We start from the raw sequence: 17,506 nt of genomic DNA on the forward strand, positions 1-17,506 counted from the left end.
TGAGCATACAACAATTTGAAAGTTAATGCCTAATAACTGTAATTACACCTCTGGCTACGGGGCCCTTTGTGGTGTTAACTGTCCGATTCCAATACCCCAAAACCCTGTGTAACTGGCTTCTTTACAACTGCCTCCTCACCCAATGTCAGTAATTTTATACCTTCAAAAGTTTGACATCCACAAATTATGAGAGTACCTGCTTTGTTTGCATTTCTCTTTTCTTGATATTACATTGCTCTGATCAACAGGCATGCAGATACTTGTGTTCACTACCAAATTTTAATTCTAGTGTCTAATGGGGTCAGCTGACAGTGTTATGTTGAGGGCGATTCTGAAGTCAAGCTCAAGCAATGATTAACACTGCCTGCCACTGACACCGATGCTGTGTGTGACCCCTATTAAAATTCCTGTTCTAGAGGTTCAGTTCTCAAAATCCAGTTTTTCACTTCACAAATCCAGAATTCTCCATGTGGCATGTTCTAATTCTAATTTGACCTTTGTCACTGGACTCCTCGTTAGACTGGCAATCCATCCCATTTCCTTGCTCACAGCAGGATTTTATGTTTTTCTTTTAGTATAATCACAGATTACAGTAGCTCAGGAGGAAAGAGAAATGAGAGAATAAAATGGAAATTTTGGGGAAATATACATTTACTGAACAGTTACTACATGCCAGGCTCTGTGCGAAGTATTATATACACTCATCTCATTTAATCCTCACCAGAACCCTATGAGATAAACATTATCACCCTACACGAGTGACAAGCTGATGTTCAAAGAGGGTAAATTACTTGCTAGGAGGAAGAGCTAGGGAAACGGTGATTTGAATCCAGGTCTATTTTACTTTTGTTGTGAAAGAACTTGTCTACTAACACCCTCATTTTTTATTGATGAGGATTACTGAGATCCAAAGATGGTCTAAGTGGCTGACTAAAAGTCACAGGGCTACTCTATAGCAGATGCAAAAATCTGGACGCAAGGTTTCTATTTTGTAGTTTAGTCTCCTTGGCAGTTGTCTCTCTAACGTAACCAGTTCTTGACTTTGACTCCAACTCAAAGAATGTCCCCTGCAGGGCCTGTTTCTATTCCTTGCTATAAAGTGGTGCTAAACGAATTAAAAAACAAAATAAAAGCCAAACCAACAAAACATACTGGGTTTGAAAAAGCAAGACCCTCCAGTCAGCAGTTTTCAGTTTGAACACATTTGGCTTCTTCTCGTAGTCCGTGGCCTTGGACGCCAGCGCGTGGTGCACGCTCACAGCGTTTTTCAAGTCCTCCTCAGACAAGGCCTTTTCTGGCTTGTATTCATCCTGCAAATGAATAGGAACAAAACAAAGTCATGATCATATTTCAACTTCTCTTTTTAAAACCTAAAAATAAATTTTTTCATTTTTTTTAGAAAATCCATAAAAGTCCATGGAAAAAATGAAATGAATGGTGAGCAAAAGCAACTCTTTGCAAACTCATAGATGTCATAGAACATCACATTGTTTGAAAATTTGCTGAGAATGAGAAAATACATATACCTAAGAGGCATTTTAAAAAAGCTGATATAGAATAATTAAGGTAAAATAGCTAAGGCAGGCCAAAGACAGAAATATCTATCACATGCATTTTACAGTGATTTGAATTGAGGCTTGGTCCAATAGTTAGCATGATTTGGTTTCAGGATTAAATGGCTAAAAACAAAAGCTGGCAGATACTCATCAACAGAATTATATACTGGTGGTGAAAACAATGACATTGTCTTCTTCGCTCTAAAGACACTACATGTTCCCGCTACTTTGTTTTTAGGCAAATATTATCCAAAGAAAATGAACAGTAAAAGAAAATGATTACTCCAGCTCTTCTGTTGAAAGAAAAGAAAATTATTAAGATTACTGAATCCGAAGACAGCTTAGCTCTATTATCATAAACTTGAAAAATGGGTAAAATTACATAAAAAGGAAGGTATCATATATGTATGCAATTTTATCTTTGGACATCAACTACACAATTCATACACAGACTTCATAAAGGTTCTTCTGTAGGGCATCCCTCCAAACACAACTAAAAAAAAAAAATCACAACTGGTAGAATAATAATTAGAATTTAAAACAAATTTGATTCCATTATTTCTAGTTGTTCTTGGGTTAATTAAAATTAAAAAAGCCCTAAATCCAGTGTAAATATACTACCTATCTATTGCATAAGCTACAAACTATTACAGCAGATATTTTCTGGAGTTTAATGCCTGTCTCTCCCCTAACCATATTTTATCAAAAACAAGATTTGATGCTAAATAAACTAGCATTTCTTCTGTAAGCACACACACCACCTTCTAATTAGTAATAAAAGCCTAAAGAAAGATGTTGTCTGTTCTCTTGTCACAGACTGGTTTTACAAATTTTCAGAAAACCAATTACAATGCCCCAAACCTCCTCCCCTCTTCTACCTCTCCTACCAATCAAGCAATTCCGAGGTACTACTACCATCAATTCAAACCGAGTCAAAAATACCCTTAAAGTGACAGTTGCTGAGAGGCAAAGGTTTTCCTTCAAAAATATGAAGTAAATACTAGTAGTAATATAAAGATTACCCAAATTTATAATATTAAATGACAACATTTCTACTTCGGGATTGCAATGACATGTCTTATTTTACCAAGCCTCAGAGGTTAAGAACTGCTGTTAACAATGACAGTCTTCTCAAGGTATGATAAAGAAAGAATAAAAAAATTAAATACAATAGATTTACATGTATCTGTTCTATAATTCCCATCACTTCATAAAACTATAATCTAATTATGCTTTTAGGTCTTTCTAGTCCTTTTTAAATGAGATTTTTCTCAGTGACTTAGCATTCCAAAGATTCACAAATCTCCTCCAGAAACATTTTTATTAGAGTAAAAGTTTCAACTGGAGGTAGCCTGACTGCAAAATCCCCTCCAGCCTTACGATTATGCCATTAATGTAATATTAACAGAACCTTCCATATCTGGCCTTCCACAGAATGTAACCATCCACTTTGCAGACAGGAATGTGAGGCAGATAAATAATGGAGTGGGGAGAAAAGACCAGGGCCAAAATTTCCTTCAAGGAATTTATGTGGTACCTCCATTGCCAGACATCCGGATCCCTGACACACCTGATATTTGAGTTTGCACAAACATCAGCGTAGAAATTTGTATGTACCTTTTTGATGTTCTAGGTCCATGATTTGAGCTTTCATCTTAATTCTTCTTCTCTAGCTTCTTTTGGTTATTTTTTGTTTGAATTTCTTAACATGATTATTTAGTTCTTTTGTTTTTCATGTTTCTTTTTTAATTAAGAAAGAACTTAAGGTTATGATTTTTCTTTTGAGTATGGGTTACACTGTGTAACATTATTTGGGAATGTTTTTTCTTTGCTTTCTAGATAGTTTGTGGCTTTAATTTTTGATCTCTTCTTTGACCTTAGGAGTATTAAGGAATACGTTTCTCAAATTTAAGGTATCTAAAATTTTAGTTATTTATCATGATATATTTATAATTTTATTCACTTATAAGCAGAGAATGTGGTCTGTAAAATCGATTTTACCTCAAAATTTGTTAAGGTTTTTCTTGTGGCCAACTACATGTTTGATTTTTGTGAATGTTCCATGGACATACAAAAAGAAGTTTATTCTTTGAGCAATAAGAGTTTATTTATTTATTTATTATTATTTTTTTTTGAGACATAGTCTCACTTTGTTGCCCAGGCTAGAGTGAGTGCCGTGGCATCAGCCTAGCTCACAGCAACCTCAAACTCCTGGGCTTCAGCGATCCTCCTGCCTCAGCCTCCCGAGTAGCTGGGACTACAGGCATGCGCCACCATGCCCAGCTAATTTTTTCTATATATATATTTTAGTTGGCCAGATAATTTCTTTCTATTTTTAGTAGAGATGGGGTCTCGCTCTTGCTTAGGCTGGTCTCGAACTCCTGAGCTCAAACAATCTACCCGCCTCGGCCTCCCAGAGTGCTAGGATTACAGGCGTGAGCCACCGCGCCCGGCCAAGAGTTTATTTATATTCAAGTTTACTGATTAAATTCCTCTATGTCCTTACACTATTTTTTCCTCACCAGTTTATCCCCTTGAGATAAGTATATTGACTTTTTGCACTATATTGTATTTCAAGTTCTTCTCAAATTTCTAATAGTTTTTGTTTTATAGTTTAGTTGCTATATTGTTTGGTGCACTTAGATTTATAACTATTATCTTCCTTATAACCATGTGCCATTTATTACTTTATAATGTTCTTCTTTATCCTGTTTAGTGCTTAGTCATTTAAGATGGAAACTTAAAATAATCTTTCTCCCATGAAAATGCTCTACTTCTCTACTCTTCACCCACATCAACAAGTCTTTCAAAAATATTTTCACTTCCCTCCCTCCTCTTCCCATTAATACTAAGTTTTGCCAAAACAGTTTAGTATGTTTTGTTCTGCAGTCTTACTAAAATTATCTTGTATTATGCATTTTCTGTTCCAAGAAATCTTATTTTACACTTGGATTATATGCTCCTCTGAGCCTTCTCCTTATTCTCATAGATTGTGTCCATGTTTCATTGCTAACCTCTTCGTTTTTTCCATCTTGACTTCTCTATTCTCATCCTTTGTCATTTTCTCTTCTCTCAAGTATTTTCTTCATGTAGGTGATATAGTATTTAATTTTTATTCTCAAATATCATTCATTTTCTCTGACAGGTATAGAACTGGATATAGAACGATAGTTGCAATCCTTTTCACTAATTTCACTTATATTCTGTAGATGCTATTCTACCATCTTCCAGCTTCTGGTTTAATAGAAGTCCAATGGCCAGTCTGATTCTTTTTTCCTTTTCTTGTCTTTTCTCTTAAGAATCTCATAGGTATTTCCCTTTAATCTCAGAATTCTGAGATTTTGTTAGGTTATGCCTTAATTTTCTCATCCATCCAATCTGAAACTAAAAAAATCCCACTCTAATGCTCCCTTACGTGATCATTCACATGGGCTAGTAACTGCTGATGGAGGCAGTCAACGCAGTTGTGCACGCTGGAGCTACTGCAGACTCCAGATCTCCACCTTTCATTGTACCCAGTGCCAACCAACAATTCTTTTACACACCCACGATAACCTGGTCCATTCTGTCAAATGCACACAACACCCTAACTTACCGCAACTGTGGCTAAAAGCACAGGTGCCTGGAGTTAGAACCATCCAGGTTCAAATGACTAGTTCTGATACCTAATTTTTTTTTCTTTTTTATTTCAGCATATTATGGGGGTATAAATGTTTAGGTTACGTGTATTGCCCTTGCCCCACCCTGAGTCAGAGCTTCAAGCGTGTCCATCCCCTAGACGGTGCACATCGCAGTTATTATGTATGTATTACCCCCCCATCTACCCGACACCCAATGAATGTTACTCGTGCTTATTTTTCCATTCTTGGGATACTTCCCTTAGTAGCATGGGTTCCAGCTCTATCCAGGATAATACAGGAGGTGCTATATCATCATTGTTTCTTGTGGCTGAATAGTACTCCATGGTATACATAGACCACATTTTATTAATCCACTCATGTACTGATGGGCACTTGGGTTGTTTCCACATCTGTGCAATTGTGAACTGATACATAATGTCTTTATGCCCTTACACAGGTTAAACTCATTAGGCTTCAGTTTCCTCAACTGAGAAGTAGTGACAATATTTCTACTCAGAGTTGTAAATTAAATGTGATATTGTTTTTTAAACTCTTGGTAATATTCACAGCATACAGTAAGCATTAAATAAATGCTAGCTGGCATAATTACTAATAATGTATTTCCTAGTAGCATATAGATTAACCTTGTATTCTACAAAGTCAAACATGAAAATATGAAACTTTCTGCCTGTATGCCCTGTAAACGCCTATATTTTGTGAGCTCTTTTACCTTTTTCCTTCAACAACAGTGGAATCCTGTGCTCACAGATCAATCTCCATCAACCTTTTCTAGGGCCCTGTTTCATTGCTTATTATCTTTCTTCTGTATTTTAAATCATTCTTTATCTGCTGGCTTCTTCCCCACAGCTTATAAATATAATCAAGGCCTCTATTATCTTTGTTAAGATAACAGTCCCTCCTGAATATCATTCTCTCTGCTAACTGCCATCTCTCTCTTTTCCTTCATATCTGATGAGTTAACAATCCACATTAACTGTTTTATTCTCTTCCAGTTTAATCTTTAACCCACTGCAGCCTGGAGCTCATTTCTATACTTCAGTGAAACTGCTCTGGCAAAGGTCAGCAATGAACCTCCTAATTGTAAAATTCAATGGAGTCTTTTCATTTCTCATCTTATAGTACATGAAAAAAATCAACAATATTTTTGAAATTCTTCCTTGGCTTCTTGTTACAATACTCTCCTGCCTCCTCTCCTACCTCTCTGATCATTACTTTGCTATCTCCCCCTCAGGTTGCCCTTCAAATGTTCATCCTTCCTCCTTCCTTTCTCATTGCATAAGTACCCTTGGATTGCCCCAACTACTCTTATAGTCTCAACTCCTACATGATGTCTAACAAATTGCTATAGGTGAATAGGAAACACAAGACCAGTTGGTAGCTATTAATAATGGCTGACTTAGACCTCTGCACTTGGAGCCACTATAAATATTCTTGGAGCATATTCTCTCTGATATTTTTATTTAAAACCAAGCTTAAAGGATGGCAGTCTTAGACTGTTTTTAAAAGTGCAAAAATTTTTAAAATGTAACATTTATTACAGGTCTCAATAAAGGCTAACAGTAACTGTCACCTTGGGGAATTGTGGCATTGTCTTTAAAGGGAACTTTTTATTCCAAGGCAGCATCCTAAACTCTAAGATACCAGTTTACCTTACAATGGAAGGAAAACACTACACAGGGAAGAAAGGATCTATTTAATTAGGGCTAAACTAAAGTCAATGACTTTTAAGTTTAAGAAGCTTCCACTTTTCCAGTTGATAATAATACCAATTTTACCATTTTTTTAAAAAAGGCAAAATACAAATCTTATTTTCAGCATTCTGAATTCCTACTAGAAAATGAAGCTCCAAGTCCACAAAAAATGAGCAAAACCCTTACACAGGTTAAACTCATTAGGCTTCAGTTTCCTCAACTGAGAAGTAGTGACAATATTTCTACTCAGAGTTGTAAATTAAATGTGATATTGTTTTTTAAACTCTTGGTAATATTCACAGCATACAGTAAGCATTAAATAAATGCTAGCTGGCAGGGTAGAGTGGAAATACTAGGAATGACAATTGGATAAAAAGAAATGCCTTTATCCTACGGAGTTCATTCTGACATCTTTACTGTTCACTACTCAAAGTAGAAGATGGTGTTTAAATGACAAAATTGGGAACAAATAAGAGATAAATTATCGTAATCAAACCATTTGAAACCTAGGACTATTTGCTGTACAAACTAAATGTGAAACAGAGAGCAAGATAAATCCAATCAAGAAATTTTCTGTAAGAAAAGAAAATGCTCTGTGACATCTAATTACTACCCATTTTCTCAAACAAATGAAGGGTGAAAATGATGACTAAAAACATTTTATTCTGTTCCCTGTAATCTACATCTTTTTATGTAATATGATTCATTAGACACTATATCATCCTAATAAGCAACAAGAATGTGATTTCACAACGCTATTTATTTTAAATTCATTTAAAGCACAAAATGAAAAGCTTTCTTTTTTTCCTGAGAAGCTTGTTAATTAAACGTCTTGTGAAATCACATCATAACACAATAACACTAAAAACACCTACATATGTACAAATAATTGGTATCAACTCTGGAAAATTTGTACTTTCAGGTGAATATAAAGTAAAATTTGGAAAGTGACCAGATCTCAATTGAAATTCATCAATATCAGTTAAAAATATACTCAGATTCCACTTTTTGAAATATCATTGGCTAGGTATGGTGGGTCATGCTTGTAATCCTAGTGCTTTGGGAGGCCAAGGTAGGAGGATTGCTTGAGGCCAGGAGTTTGAGATCAGCCTGGGCAACACAGTGAGATCCTGTCTCTACAAAAAAATCTAAAAATTAGCCAGGCATGGTGGCATATGCCTGTAGTCCCAGCTACTCGAGAGGCTGGGGCAGGAGGATCGCTGGAGCCCAGGAGTTGGAGGGCACATTGAGCTATGATTGCACCACTGCATTCCAGCCTGGGTGAAAGAGTGAGACCCTGTCTCCAAAAATAAGTAAGTAAATAAATATTATTATTTACTTCATGCCTTGTTAAACAGGGTAAAATTGTTACAGTAATTAAAACAATTTAAAGCAAGGTTGAAATGGTCTTGATTTCCACTGGGAAGATAGAAAGCAGAACCAAGACCATATCCTTGCTTGAAGCTGTGAGGATACTAATACAGAAGTCAATAAAGTAAACTGGGTCCTAAATTGTCTATTAACTCCTGATTTTAAAAATGGCATTAAAAGCATTTTTCATAATTTGATGACTTTTTAAATTCTAAATATGTCTGGTTAGGTATCTTTCTAAAAATCATTTATGTTTATTCTTCCTGTTTTATCAGGCAACACAGAAAGTGCTGTTTCCATAAATCTGGAAGCTCTGAGTAACAGCAAGTCAAATGAAAACACCTTTTGGCTCATCACTCAACTAAGCATGTATTTGGGGCTGCCATCCCCGCAGTCTGGGAAGCCTTCAATTTTCAGTGGCTTCCTTGTGCCTGGCCTAGGCTCACCCTATAGCTGAAACTGCAAAAACTCTCTTTCCAACTGAACTTTTAAAAAACCATATAGGCAGCTGGAACAAATCTCTTTTCCAAGTGATCCAAAGAATGAAGAGATTTTGCATGGAGGATGGAAGAGTTACCAGTATATTGTGATAACAAACTGAATTTTTAGATCATGAACTGATTTTTCACTTTCTAAAGACATGGTAAAAGCACATAGATTCAGGTTCGAACCAGCTGTTTTCTAGACTCTAAAGAGAAAAGATATGAAGATTCTCAAGAGCCTGCTCTGCAGAACAGAATAATGAGTTGCCAAACTCTCAGTAATTCACTGCCATCCACTAACCAGCCGCCCACACCCATCACTCTTACCCGCCCAGCAGTCACTTGACTGTCTATCTTTAGGGTAGTTCAGTTTTGTGACAACCAGACCTGCAACAACAATACCACCATAAATCTTACCAAAATACTTTCAAGAAAGGGGCAAAGGCTGGCAGGAACAGACACAAAGCCCATGATATTATAGAAACCAAGAGAGAACTTTCAAAGCGAAGCGATAGCAAAGGCTTGTGTGAGCAAGCAGATGACTCACTCACTGTTAACAAAATGGATACAAAGTTAATATCCAAATGTCAACAATGATGGATCATCAAGACTAACATGAATTTGATCATTTTTATCATCAATTCATAGAAGTTTCTAAGTTTTAAAGTATATATGAACTAGGAGTATTACATTAAAATGATAATATTGGACTTGTCTGCCATGAACATTTTATATTCCAATAGCAGGAGCTTCTTGGGTTCAGGGGCGCTTGCAGGTATGAGAAAAAACAAGGATACAAGGACAGGAGTGTGTTTTTACTCAGCTGTAAGACAGAACCACCCTACCATAAATGTCTTATTGTGCCTGTTCATCACTGGTACTTGGACTTTGGAATAGTTTTGAATGTGCAAATATTTAAATGAGCCCCTATGCTGGTGTTGTATTTCACAGGCTCTACCTCAGAGAGTTCTAGAAACTGGAATCAGCTATTTGCCCAAATTCATTCCATTCGCCCATTTTTTTCCCCCCAATCCTCACCCATACACTTGGCTTGCATCATGTTAACCGGTGCTTTTTCATGAGCTGATTTTAAGAGTTCAGCAGCCATTCATTGCAGAAAATTGGTCTTCTCACCTACACTGTAAGCCCAAGCTCTTTCAGGAAGGAGACACTGTTTATTTCTTGCATAGCTCCTAATACGACATTTTGTAAATGGGTCAGGCATTACTATCATGACACTCTGTGGATTTACTCTTTGCTTGCAAGTTACAGGGAAATGTGACTAAGGAACATCAAGTGAGGAGGCCAGAAAAGGAAATGAGGTGACTGGTGATGAGGAAGACTGCGTGCAACCCAGAGAGGCAAAACAGGAGCCCTGGATAATGTCAGAAACTGTCTAGGGGAAAGGAAAAGTGACAAGGACTTGTTTTACTTTACAGAGAAATCAATAACAGGAAAGAGGAGAGATTCAACAGAAATTAGATAGACATTGGGGACTTATTATTTACAGAAGTCACGGGAAGGGGGACATCAGAAAAGGAGGAGCAGAGGGAAGATCACCATGGGAACTATGTGAAGCTTCTTGAAAGTCATTGTCTATATACTCCCTGCTTGTGTCTCTTCAACTCTCCAATCTGCCTTCTACACCCACCACTCCACCGAAACTACTTTATCAGTAATTTCCGGGTTGCTGAATTCATGTGGCACTTTCCAAATCCTATCTTACCTTTTCACAGCGTGGGACATTTCCATCAGCCCTTGGTGCCAGTGGCACCACTGTGTCTCTTGCTCACTTGTCTTCAGTGTCTATGTTCCACTGGTCTGTGCTCCATCTTGTCCTCCCTTGACAAACTCTCAGCAGCCTCATCTACTCCCATGGGTTAAATTATCAACTACTTGTTGCTGACTCTCCAGATCTGTATTTCTGGGTTCCCTCCTTGGCTCCAGATCTGAATATGCATAATTAATTGCTTGGGGATGACTGATTTATTATTCCACAGACACATGGAATTCAACAGGTCAAACAGAACTCCACAGTTAGACTATGTTTCTCCTTCCCTGTTACCCCTTACCCTAGTTCAAGCTAATCTGGTCTCTATGTCTCTGATCCAATCTGCTTTCCATTCATTCTCCATCCTGTAGGCAGATGGATCTTTCTAAAATATATGATCTTGTCATTTCCCATTTAAAACCCTTTGATAGCTTCACATTGCTCTAAAATAAAGTCTCAACTCTTTAACGTGGCTTTCTAAGCTCTTCATAATCTGCCCCGAGCACTGAACCTGCAGCTCCTCTGATGTGCAGTGGTTTTTCACATCCAGGCATCCACACAGGGTTGTGTCTGTCCGAATGCCCCATGTGACTAACGTCTGTTTTCTAAGTGTAGGCTTAGATATCACTTTGTTCATGAATCCTTCCTTTCATGATCTTCCCTTCTCTTCCTAAGGCTCAGTTAAGTACCCTTCTAAATGTGTTTCCATAGCACACTTCCCTTTGTAGTATTTACCAAATTGCACTGAATTGGCTTTTTGTATTCGTTACTCTCCTCCGACAGAACATAAGCTCCTTTAGGAACCAGATCTTGCTCACAATGATCTCTCTAATGTATAACATTCTAAAAAACGAGCAGACTTCTAATCTTATAGATGCATTCATTACTGATTTGCTCCCTAACTAGCATTACGGCCCTCTGTACCAGAATGGTAGCTCATTAGCCCAAGTTCAGCAGATATGTGAGGCACTTTTAAGTATCAATCTAAGAGTTAGGACATGGTTGGGATATTGACATTTTCACATTTCATGGTTTCTGGGAATGGGAAGAATACCTGAAAAAGGACTATGTTAGAAAATCTCAAAGTTTACTTACTCTAATTATAGCAGATGATTAGAGACAGTCTCCTATTCCCGTGCAAGAGTGGCTAGAGTCAGGGGAATGCAACGAGAGAGGCGGAACCCACCAGTCCTCACTAAAGCAGGAGGTTAAAGGAAAAGGAAGTAAGTTACTGCACATTTGCTATGTATTAGCCAAAAGTTACTTAAATCTGGGTGAAGACATAGAAGTCAGAGACAGGCCCCCCCCTCCAACAGCTTGTTTTAAACTTGCAGTAATTAGCTCACACACTAGAGCTTTAGTGTTAATCTGAGAATAGCCTAATGGAAAAACACTAGCTTGGTTACTACCACCTTTACAATCCTGAGAAGGGGAATCAAGCTTTGAGGCTCAGCTTCTCAATTAAAAAAAAAAAAGGGACAATATCCTTCTATGAAGTAGTGAAGCTCAGATGCAAAAAGTACCCTCAAAACTATATCATATTGACAAGCCAGTCTTATTTCTGGCTGAATGATCACTGAAGTCAGCCGGCTCAGGAAATCTGCCAAGCTGTTTCCTACATTTGTGATGTATGATGCTGTGACCTGGGACTGTTTATCTTTTTAGATAGTAGATATAAAGCAACACTCTGCAAAGATATATGTTTTTTTTTTTTTTAAATACAGGAATATTGCTCTGGAGTGCCCCTTCAACAAGGTGGAGGGCTCCTATTGCTTACTTGTTTCATGTTTTTTGCCCTATGAAGTGAGCGTGTAGAGTATAGGGCTTGTTTTTTCATAGAAGAGAGGACCCAAGTCAGGGAGTATCTAAACTTCCAGGACTTGGGGCAGTGGGAGGGTGACAAGAAACACGTATCTGACTTTTGGTAAATTCCCTCTAAGTGGACGCCAAGCATGCAGAACTCATGTCACATATATAACTAGTGTCTACGGGAATGAGGATCAAAGGTCGACATGGTATCTCTGACTAGTGGCACATGGCTAACTCCAGAACACGAAGCCTCTGCCTTGCCTATTACTCCTTATGTGGTCCTAGGAGGATCTATGGAGGCTTCTGACTGTCTCTGATCTGAAGTGGAAAGAAAGGCTGGAAGGAATTACTTAATCTTCAATAAAGCTAGCACAGAGGAAAAGGGCCTGTATTTGGATGGCTGAGATGGCCTAACTTGCTCTTCATCATTTCATCGCACAGACTGCTGTTGGAGGGTTGTGAAAAGACAGGGGGAAAAGTCTGAGGTAGTCACTTTACTCCTCACGAGATTTACAAGGATCAGGAAAGGACTAAAAGAAAAAAATACTCTCAACTTCTTATGAGTCATTAGGAAGGGAATCAATATTCACTATTAACCTAATGTATAATAGACACATTTTTCATATATTTAAAAAATCCTTTACATTGATCATGCAGCACCATTTCTCCCCATTTTACGAATGAATGAGTTGAGGATCAGAGAGGATAATGAACTGCTCCAAATCAGAAATTAGTTAAGTGACGGACTTGGCGTTTGACAAGATATGTCTGCTTTTTGGAGTATGACTCTCCACACTCTTCAGGGTATGACTCCTTTTCTGGAAGAGTCTCTAGTATTCTTCCAAGAGACACATTTTCCTAGGAGGATCGGAGGAAGCCAAGGAGAGAGATCCCCAGCCTAGCAGAGCTGTCATTTTAATGCCCAACAGGCTGTTCATATTGTGTGTTCAGGAGGCACGTGACCGATAGAGTGGGTTTTAAACTTGAGAGGCAATAATAACTTGAGGTTATTATTTATTAACTCTTCAATTTCCTATAGGAGGGGCCAAAAACCTTTGCAGCAAGCTTCTGTCTGGCTGGGATGGGAGCAGGGAAGGAGGCTGAGTGCACAGAGACTGCCAGGACTTGGGGTTCCTTCCAGTAGGATTTTGGCTGTGTCTGCTTCTCCTTCTGATGACTGTTGTTGTTTTTTGTTTATTTTGTTCTGGAGGAGGAAGCTTTTGCTATTACTCTCCACTCTTATTGAAGAAATGCTAATTGAATTGTTCTATTAATATCTGGGTAAAAATCATTACAGGCTATTTCATAGTTGAGAAGTCTTGATGAAAGGCTTAAAAGTAATTGATGAGAAATTAACGATGAAATGAGACCCTAAATAGATTGCTACTCCAGTGGGGAAGTTTTTGTGTATGTGTGTGTGATGTATGTGTTTACAGCCAAGGGAAGGTAGTCCTTAAAGGAGTGGGTTGCTGGTCATCATGGCCTCTTTAGGAGACGCACCTGATTCACTTAACCAAGGCAGCGGAGGCCCTGCTTCCTTCTCGGGCAAGACTACCTCCCTCATTTAGGAGACAGTGCACCGGCAGTGGCAGGGGGCTGGGGCAGTGACGGAGTGCCTGCCCACCTGGGGAAAATGGAGGGAACTCAGGAGGGAGGACTTCCTGGCATCTTTTGGACAGGAATCCTTGCTCCTGAGGAATTGATATGGAACAGAAAGGTGTGAAAAAGAAAGAACAAATGAGAGAATGAATACAGAACCCAAGTGAGCTAGCGAGGGCCTAAAGGACAGATGCCAGCTCCTGTGATCTCTGCATCCCCACACCTGGCATAGCCCCTGTCACACAGGAGGCTGAGTAAGTGAGTCTTTGCCACACTGATGTGGCCCTCCAGATCCCCAAGTGTGGCTCTTCGACCGCATCAATACTTCACAGAACAAATCCCTTTTGATGGATTTGTTCTGTAAAATTTGGATTCAGTCAAAAGGCCACACTCAAGGATCCAGAAGGCCCCATGTGATCCCAAGGCTGCAGGTTTCCCCACCCCTGGTAGGGGAAAGGTGGGACTTTTTTCATTACCCCTTTTCTCAAATAGTGGAGAACCGACTGAAGAAGGGCAGGAAGAAGGGGTGACCTTCCCAGCTTTGCTCGAATCCCAGGAGTGTTGCTATTGGCATTCCGAGAGCACAGAGGGGAGAGCAATGTGCCACTCCTAGGGCACACGCCTCACCTGGCAGGTGTGTGAGGAGGGCTGCCTAGCATGGGGGACAATGCCAGCTCAGTCCTTTGAGCACCTGGGTATAGATAGGTGGGAGCAGCAGTGACCTCAGACTCAAAGAGCTTGAAATTCCTTCAAGGAAGAAAACAGCTTCTTTTGTAAACTGGACAGTTTACGACACTGTGACACCATCTCTTTAATTTTCATGACATACTCACTGTTTGAGATGTAATTTTTCATCATCTTTCTACGGCTTGCTACTCCTCATCCATCCTATAATTCAAACGTGAAAAGCTGTTTTCCATTCTTTGAACATGTCACATTCTCGCTGATCTGTTATTTTTCTCCTTCTCTGGCTAAAATGCTCTTTCTTGCCTTGCCTGCCTGGACAACTCCTGCTCATGCTCCAGCCATCAGCTGCAGTGTCTTAACTCCTCAGGGATGCATCCTCTGACATTTGCAAGCATGCTCGGTGGCCCTCTTCAGAAAGACTTTTCCGCACCTCTATTAATTTATCCCATTGTTTGGTGAATGCTCAATTTACCTGTTTTCCCCCTATTTTGTGAGATATATGTAGGCAGGGACTGGATGTTAGTCATCTTTGGAAGCCCACAATTTTGCACAGTACCTGACATGTGATAAACTCTAAATAGCTATGGGAGGATATGAAACCCAAACCGTACAAACCCCAAATCGCCTTGCGACTATATAATTTACTTTTTGTGTAGCATCTGCCATCATGTGCTGGCACATTAGGCTTGCAGCAGGGTGACAGATTAACCAGCAATGGGACATTAGAAGCCTTCTGCAGGACACAACTATCATCAGTACTGAGCCTCCAACACACTATATAACCCCGGGGTAATTCTGAGATGAAGTCCAAGTACTTATTCCTGTTGTTTCTGGTGGGCAGCTCGATACCCCCAAAGGACACTCGGAAGCAAAGCTCTGCTCAGCAACAGGCTATTGACTTCACAGTGCTTGGCATTTTCACATGTAGATGCCCACAGGGTCTTCACATTTGTATGGTCCATTTGCCTTCTTGCTTGTTAATGTTACAAATCAGGAAGAAACTAATTTAAAGAATCAGGTAGATACATCCATACAAGACCCAGGCCTTCTAAGATCAAGCTTCCAATGATTGATGAACTAGTCTCTAGGATTTGTGTGAGGTTCCTGGGAACAGATATTAATTGATTACTGGTTGAGATTTCAAGCATTTGTGACATTTTTTTTTCTTTTTAAAAAAAGAGCATTGACAACAGTAAGAGAGTAGAGACTGGTTACAAACCATGGCTCCCTTTTACAGGCATACTGTTCTCCTAAGTAGACACTTTACAGCCATTTATTTCATTGATTGAAATGAAATAGGAACCTGATAGATAACCCAAACTCTATTTTTCACTTTCTTATAAAAATATTTAATTTCCTCAGTGTCAAATTTTTCCTCTTTATAAAAGCAGTTTCACCCAACTTTTCCTAACTGCACATCTGCCACACTCCAGAGGTAACATCAATCTGGAGAAGTAATCCTCTTGAAGCTCTAATCCAAATTGAAGCTGAAGCTTCAAAGTTTACAAAGTTGTTCCCTCGTCAATGTTTAGCTGTATCGGGATGACTCAAACTCCCACTGTACTTATATGAGGGAGACGAGAACAAGCTAGGAAAAGCCGGGGACTTGGAAACAGCATCTCTCTTTGCGTCACTTCTCTCAAATGTTGAACGCAAGAGCATTTTTCTCTTCCCAGGCGCACCCTGAGACAGAGTGGGTGGAAATCCTGTGGCTAGGTATTCAAAGAAATGGTTTTGCCAAAGACAGCTGTGCCCCTTATAGAGATTCTAGAGAAAATGGAAAAGTGAGCCAAGAGAATGGGATTTATGCTGGGGAAACAGCTGTGACCTGTGAAATTTAATTTCAAAGGGTTCCTTCCTGCAGAGACAAAGCTAGTTGAAAGGACTAGCGTGGGCCTAGCAGGCATATGCATGCTGATTTGGTGGAGGCCAGAGCAGTCGATTTACAATTAGAAGCTGTGCTGGTTCCACAGGGAAACAAAGACAATACAAGATATCTGGCCACCTAAGAGCATGGATAATCTAAGAATATAAAAAATTGTCTCCATTTCTTGGTAGACCTGGGAGGAAGGAACTCAACCTGAGGCTTCTTCCTAGGGAGGGAGGAAGAGGAGTACAGTGTGTGGCCAGCTCTTCAGAGGCTAGCCAAGGGGCTAGTTTCTGCCTCACCTCATTCAAAGTGCTAGCAGAATCAGCACAGTTTGGATGCCTGGGGGCCTCTGAGAACAGAGTAGAGAGACAGGTGGCTTGCTGTGGCTGGCAAGCTTAGCAAAATTGGGAAAATGCACACAACTAAGATTCCCCCCTTGGGAGGGAGGGAGAGAAGCAGAAATGCATCCATTGTTCTGGCTTTTTAGAGGGCTGGTATTGACTCACCTGATTTAGGGCATTGATGGGGAGCTGGCTTACACTGGGTGCCCGGTGGGTGCTTAGAATAAAGGAGAGCTGGGTAGCTTGCTGCTGTGGGACCACATAACTTGCAGGGCTGTAGCCAGAAATTGGAGGGTACAAGGAATATGAATTCCTGAAAACAAAATTGGCAAGCCTCTCTAATTGAGAAATTGCCATGCACAGGCCTAGAGAAGTCACAGCCCCTGAAAAAGGATTCAGAGGTCTAGCCAGGATGATTAATGAGGGTCTCCCCCTGTATGAAGCCAGTTTCTAAACTGGGAGAGCTGGCTGTTTCTTGAAATGTACTGATCTCTACAGAGTTACAAAAGACAGAAGAAACAGGAAAATATGGTCCAATGGAAAAAATAAATCTACAGAAATGAAGGATATGAATTACCTGACAAAAAATTCAAAATAGGCTGCGCAGTAGCTCATGCCTGTAATCTCAGCACTTTGGGAGGCTGAGGCAGGAGGATCACTTGAAACTAGAAGTTTGAGACCAGCCTGA

At 39.4% G+C, this 17,506-nt stretch overlaps 1 protein-coding gene across 1 annotated transcript in view; it reads right to left on the minus strand.

Annotated features, from left to right (window-relative positions):
* Positions 1-17,506, minus strand: part of PSD3 (pleckstrin and Sec7 domain containing 3) — a 311,983-nt gene that overhangs the window by 30,220 nt on the left and 264,257 nt on the right. The window contains exon 10 of the mRNA XM_045535247.1: positions 1,153-1,310. Coding sequence (XP_045391203.1) covers positions 1,153-1,310 — 158 coding nt within the window. The remainder of the gene's footprint in view (positions 1-1,152; positions 1,311-17,506) is intronic.

Source organism: Lemur catta, chromosome 22 (genome assembly GCF_020740605.2).
Source record: "Lemur catta isolate mLemCat1 chromosome 22, mLemCat1.pri, whole genome shotgun sequence".
In the NCBI taxonomy this organism is placed as follows: domain Eukaryota; kingdom Metazoa; phylum Chordata; class Mammalia; order Primates; family Lemuridae; genus Lemur; species Lemur catta.